General features: G+C 32.7%; 1 protein-coding gene across 1 annotated transcript in view; it reads right to left on the bottom strand.

The window, feature by feature from the left end:
* Positions 1–6504: 6504 nt before the first annotated feature.
* LOC134235891 (uncharacterized) overlaps positions 6505–7113 on the bottom strand; it is an 88955-nt gene continuing 88346 nt past the window's right edge. Inside the window, exon 10 of the mRNA XM_062718068.1 lies at positions 6505–7033. Coding sequence (XP_062574052.1) covers positions 6585–7033 — 449 coding nt within the window. The 3' untranslated portion in view covers positions 6505–6584. The remainder of the gene's footprint in view (positions 7034–7113) is intronic.

Below are 7113 nucleotides of genomic sequence, written 5' to 3'. Positions count from 1 at the left end.
GTGAAATTGAAAGCCAGGTTATCTTTCTTTATCATATATATTACAGCAACAATATTTAATGTAATAGCTAGATTTGTGTTTGCATTGATAATAATTGGATAGATACTGCTTAAATATGTGGAAGTTAAAACTACTTTATATAAATAGCATATTTATAGTCTCTGCATTACCTTTGAAAAAAGTAAATGTTGATATTTCATTGCGTTTTATTTGTGATCATGCGGCAGTAGCGTACAGAGTGTCACAAAGGAAATCACTAATAACGTCACGGTTAGTACAGGCTGTATAACTTGATCAATCTCTCACTAGAGGGTGCGCTGTTGCAACCACTGTTGAAATAACGACCACTATTGAAATAATTATATCAATAGTGGTTGAGAGTGCATTTCAATAGCAAACATAGTTAGTAACCACTGTTGAAATACGACCACTATTGAAATAATTATATCAATAGTGGTTGAAAGTGCATTTCAATAGCAAACGTAGTTTGTAACCACTATTGAAATACGACCACTATTGAAATAATTATTTCAATAGTGGGTGAGCGTGCATTTCAATAACAAACATAGGTAATAACCACTATTGAAATACGACCACTATTGAAATAATTATATCAATAGTGGTTGAGAGTGCATTTCAATAACAAACGCAGGTATAATCCACTATTGAAATACGACCACTATTGAAATAATTACTTCAATGGTGGGTGAGAGTGCATTTCAATATGATGACCATAGGTTTCAACCACTATTGAAATACGGTCAGTATAGAAAGTAAAGTTTCACCGCGTTATTTTTTATTTTTTATCCAAAATTTCACAAAAATTGGATTTGGGGTGAAAATATATAGATTAATAATTAAAGTGCATAAATTAATAAGGATTGTTTTAGTGAGGCAAAACTTCTTTATATTCTAGAAATTTATTATTTGCATCATTTTTAATGAAATCAGACCAAAAAATATATACCAATCCAGGCATCCATATTTTGTTTGTATCATCTGTCCTTAAATGAAGATTTAGATAGTTATTGAAATAATGATTTCAAAAGTGATTTAAATAATTATTTTGATAGTTGCTGATAATGCTTCAAAACTAAAATCATACATTAATCCATATTGAAATCTTTTTTTCAAAAGTGAACATTATTTCAATGGTGGTTGCAACCTATGTGAATCTCACCCACTATTGAAATAATTATTTCAATAGTGGTCATGTTTCAATAGTGGTTGAAACCTATGTTTGTTATTGAAAAACACTCTCAACCACTATTGAAATAATTATTTCAATAGTGGTTACAAACTACGTTTGCTATTGAAATGCACTCTCAACCACTATTGATATAATTATTTCAATAGTGGTCGTATTTCAATAGTGGTTACTAACTATGTTTGCTATTGAAATGTACTCTCAACCACTATTGATATAATTATTTCAATAGTGGTCGTTATTTCAATAGTGGTTGCAACAGTGCGCTCTGCAAGCTTCACTTACACCTCTGTTGTCGTCTAAAAAGTAGTTCGGATTGTCATATAATTAAATGACAACGGACAATTTAAACTGATTGTTTCGTATTGTTTTAAGTTCTCAGTTACTAAATATTTCCATTTCTAAATTTTTTCTCTATGATAACCCTTTGAAAGTAAGCGGAGTTGATTTCCTGATAATTCTGCCGGAATGTAAATTAGGCAGGTCGAAGATCAGCAGCTAAGGAGGCATAATACGCATGCAAATCTCGTGCGCATCTGTCTCTGTGTCTGACGCTAAGAGGCCAAATATGCATGTAAATCTCGTGTGGCTGCCTTTGTGTTTGACGTCAGTGTGCGAGGACTATTGAAATTGGCATGGAAGTCCTCGTGTAATTTAAATCGATTAGTCTAAATTCTTAATGTCTAAGTCTACAATTTCATTTCACAATGAAATGGAAATATAAGGAATCACTGTCTAGTTTTGAGAGTATGCCAGGGACATCAACAATAGTGGGAAACATGGGATAATTTTTGCATAACGGGCTTCGCCCGTTATGCAAATTTTCCCATGTTTCCCACTATTGTTGATGCCCTGGCATACTCTCAAAACTAGACAGTGATTCCTTAAATATCTTCTTGTTTCTTTGAATTTTAAATTTATGGTATGTTGTTATACGTCCCATTTGAGAATTTTTCACTCATAAAGAAAAAAAAAATACAGGTGAAGGACTTTAAACTTTTTGGCCTTTACTTGGAACTAGGGGTCATTGAGAATTGATGGATCGTTGTCGTGCCAACGGCTGTCATAATACTTGGGGTCTCAGTTTTTAAGTTCTCAACCGAAAGACCAGCAATATTCAATTTAAAGTGCCGAGCGCATGACGAAGAAACAGTTGCTTCCCAATGTTTTATAGACTTACGTCAGTCGCGACCCAGGTCCGAACTCAAGCCCTTCCGATCATGAAGCGAATGCACTACCGACTGGGCTACCGTTAACGCAAAATGAAAATGAGTGTTAAATATCAAAACTACGGAAGCCCATTTAGGACCTATCAAAAATATTATTGGATTCGTTATAACGAATTTAATTTGTTATAACAGATTTATCAATTTCGTTATAACAGATTTATTAAATTCGTTATAACGAATTTAATTTGTTATAAAAGATTTATTGAATTCGTTATAATCAATTCAAAATTCCCTGAAACAAATTCTTGAATTCGTTATAGCGAATCCAACAAATCTGTAATAACTTATTTAATTCGTTATAACGATTTCAATAAATCTGTAATAACAAATTAAATTCGTTATAACGAATTCAATGAATCTGTTATAACAAATTAAATTCGTTATAACAAATTCAATGAATCTGTTATAACAAATAAAATTCGTTAAAACGAATTCAACAAATCTGTTATAACAAATAAAATTCGTTATAACGAATTCAACAAATCGTTATAACGAATTCAAAAATATTTTTGATAGGTCCTAAATGGGCATCCGTACAAAAAACAAAATAGTTCCGTTTTTTAAAATTTATTTTGATTTATAATCTTCTAAAAAACGTAAAGTAGGAACAATACCCTGAAAATTGTAAGTTTTATCATACAATTGTTTTTTTTTTTTTGAAAATATTGGTTCCTTTGAGTAGAATATGTTATTTGTAGAGCATTTATCAACTTTACAGCTATATTACAAATAAGGCGTTTTGATAGTGGGTGTAAACTCGTAGGATCAAGATTGTTCAAATGCATTTTCGGGTGTCTGCAGTACTGTTAAACAGGCGTCAGATCCTACTTCTGGTGTTTTCAAAGTTCAATGTAACACCACAAAACTTTAAAAATAACATAGGGACATACAGTGTACTAAACAGTTATGGAGCTCAGAAGTTCGATGTTACCTTGTCATTGGTCATTTGCAAAAATATTTTTAAAAAACATTTTGCTGATTATACAAACAAGTACTCTGAAGTTGACATAAAAAAATAATTGATTTTTTTATTAGCAAAATCTATGGGCAGTATGTGGTGTTTGGAGACGAGGTCTTCCAACAATCTATTGGAATTCCCAAGGGTACCAATTACGCCTCGTTATAAGCAGATCTATTTTTAAATTAATATGAAGAAGAATTTCTGCAAAAGTATGTGCATAAAAAGAAGAAAACACTTGGTGTTTATACGAGGGTTGTCCCGTAAAATCGTGGACAAGTTGTCTAGTGGGAAAAATAAACATCACTGCGTTCTGAAATTTTCACTATTATTTAGTACATATTTTAGTAATATACACAGCAAATTTCATGCAGATAAATATATGCATAAATAAACAAATTATGAGATTTTATGCTATGCATTGTATCACCTTACGGCGCATGGATTATAACGTCAAAGTGCCTAAATCAGTGTCACGTTTTTTCTCTGCTGAAAATAAAGTTGGATGAGTCCGACTTAAATTTAGGAATTTCTTTGATACACATTCTTTAGTCTCCATAAACAGCCGAAGAACCAATTGGCACCCTCATGCGATCTTCTGAAGATTTATTAGTAAGTTACAGACAATATTCTTACCATTATTCAATAAATAGAAAATCTCATACCGGCGGTCTACTGTGACAGCGTCTTTTGCTATTACATTAGGAGTTTGTCCGTATGTTTTGTACTCCCCAGGGACTCGATAAAATAACTTCGCTTAGAAAACTCCTACTCAGTATTTCAATTATATACGTAAGATATGGTGATATTTTTATAATCTTTTTGCTTCTATGGTCATTTTAAGTCTCTAAAGGTGTCATTACAACATCGAAATAAAACTGAACTGTTCTCCGGTGCGCCGTAACGTCATAAAACGTCGTCATTTTTCGTGTGTTGTTTTTACCACTTTCCCATTATAAATGCTTGAGAAACTGCCAAAAATTAAGCAAATGCCTTAACATTTTTACAAAGACTACAAAATTGATTGTGGAATTGAGTTAGGATAATTTTAATCCAAATCTTATGTACCGGTATTTAAAACTTTATTTTGAATCAAAATTGTGTATTCTTTAATAAAATTTTGTTTTTTGACTGTGCGCCGTAGGGCAATACCTCCTGCACATTCAAGCATAATAAAATCTTTTTTTATGCCTATATTTTACCAAAAAAATATCAATTACTTAATTACTCAATTACTTTAATATGATAAATAAACATTTACTGAAATTTTCAGCTTAGTGTGCCCATTACTTTTCGAGAAAAACGCTTTGTCCATGATTTTACGGAACAACCCTCGTATATATATATATTCGGGAGCTTGAGATTCAAGAAACCACAAATTCTGAGACACATCTAGGAAGGATATGCAGATAACGAACAGTATACAATCTCAAAGTCCATAAAACAATACGAAATAAGAACAGAGCAAACACGGACCCCCGAAACATCAGAGGTGGGATCAGGTGCCATGGAGGAGTGACCATTCCTTACCGACCGGTCACACCCGCCATGTGCTCCTTGTCATGATCAGGAAATAACGGGAAAAAAATCCGTCGTCAATTCAGTTTATAAATAATGGGCTTACAATTGGTATGAAAAACGTCAGTCAGCATTTGACTCAATGATAAATTGTATTTGCTGACAAGGTCATTGTATCCACCATAGAACTTATTACGAAATGATGACTTAAAACGAGACTGTTGATATTCTTGTTTCGTCAACCTCCTTGTCAATAATTTACCTCGTTTTATAAATTGTTCATACGTAGAGCATGCTCTTGTGTATCGAATCAACTGAGATATATTTACTCCGTATGAAGGTATATTGCTGCATAAGTAAGGGAAGTTGACGATAGAAAAGTTAAAGTCATCACGTTTATCATTGAGTTTGGATATTTTACTTAAAACGTTAATGGTAATCTAAAATCCAAGCTCTGTGATAAACGTAATGACTTTAACTTTTCTATCGTCAAATTACCTTACTTATTATGCAGCAATATACCTTCATCACCTACATATGGATTTCATATTCTTCAGTTTATTAGATACGCAAGAGCGTGCTATACACGTATGAACAAAATCTGAAATGAGGTACATTTTTGCCAAACAAGCTGATGAAACAAGAACAGTATCGTTTTTAATCCTCATTTCGCAAGTTCTATGGTCGATACGATGACCTTGTCAGCAAATACAATTTATCATTGAATGAAATGCTGACTGACGTTCCTTATACTTATTTTTTAGTTCATTATTTCTACGCTGAATTAACGACGATTTCAGTTATTTTCCGATTATGACAAGGAGCACACGGCGGATGTGACCTGTTGGTAGGGGATATTTACTCCTCCAAGGCACCTTATCCCACCTCTGATGTCTTTGAGATCTGTGTTTGGTCTGCTCTTATTTTGTATTGTTTCATGGACTTTTGATCTTAAATACTGTTTGTTATCTCCATATGTTTCACAGTACAAACTGGGGGAAGAGCAGATGCGAACCGCAGAAACATTTGAGGTATAATTCGGTCCCATGATTGAATAGTAAGCATCCCTTGTCAAACAATCACATCCACCTTGTGCTCCCTTTATTGACATTTTTAATTTGTAAAGCACCATTGACTTTCTTCGAATATCGTTTTAGTGTACACTCAAGTTTATTAATATAAACAGAAAAAATTATTTTTCCCCCTTGAAATGAGGTTTCCAATATGGAATTTAAAAATGTAACGGTGTAGGGGAGCAAGAAATTGAAATTACAAGTGGACATTAAAGTTGGCATTGAAAAAAAATCAGCTGTGAATGTTGTTGGAATGCTATTCTTAAGGATTTTAATACATGTACTTGCTTTCATATTACATTGATATTTCCACTAAATATTGTACATACTGACACAGATATAGAAATCTATATTTCAGATAGCATATTAAGAACATTTACATGCAGTAGCATTTAGGGGAAAAAGTGATAAATTCTTGCTATTTTAGGATTTCTTTCCCAAGTATCTCAATAATGATCATTTTGTTTTCAAACAAGCGATGAGAAAAAAAAATGTTTTATTCATTTCTTGTTTGTAGCATGACAATCTTTTCTAAGGTACATCTTAAAAGTGCAGATGTTTAATATTTTCAAATTTTGATGAAAAAAAAACTACAGTCTTTATCCTATAATGATCATGCCCTCTGGTTCACTCTTTGCTGTCGTGGTTGAACTTTGACCTTGCTCTGTGACTAGTATCTCTAATTCTTCTGTGGTCGGCTTAGGATTTCCCTCAGATGTGATTTTGTTCGAAATTAAACTGATTCCATTTGTTTTCTCAGCCATGTTGAACTTCGATGTTAATAGAGAGAGAAGTGTGGTCTTTGTTGACTTTAAAGACTTTGTTGTCATTGCTGGAATTGACGATACTTCTTTTCTTGCTGAACTTTTAATACTTGTAGAATGTGTTGCTGATGATGTTATCTCTGTTACTTTTGGTGTAACGTTCGGTTTTGTGGGTGATTTCGCTGTTGATTGTGTCGTTGTTTTTGTTAGTTTTGTTGTCGATACTGCTGAGGTTGGTTTTAGAGTTTTGTTTGTTTCTGGTCTAAGTGTTGTTTGTGGTATATCTTGAATATATAAAAAAAAATTCAGTCATTGTTAAGTAATACTTAAACCTGATGACGTAACATAAGGTTTTACCATTTTT

The sequence above is a fragment of the Saccostrea cucullata genome, unplaced genomic scaffold (assembly GCF_032062105.1).
Source record: "Saccostrea cucullata isolate Sc308-1 unplaced genomic scaffold, CSIRO_AGI_Scuc_v1 ctg337, whole genome shotgun sequence".
Taxonomy (NCBI): Eukaryota; Metazoa; Mollusca; class Bivalvia; order Ostreida; family Ostreidae; genus Saccostrea; species Saccostrea cuccullata.
The sequence above is the reverse complement of the archived record's forward strand: the minus strand, read 5'-3'. Positions and strand labels throughout refer to the sequence as shown.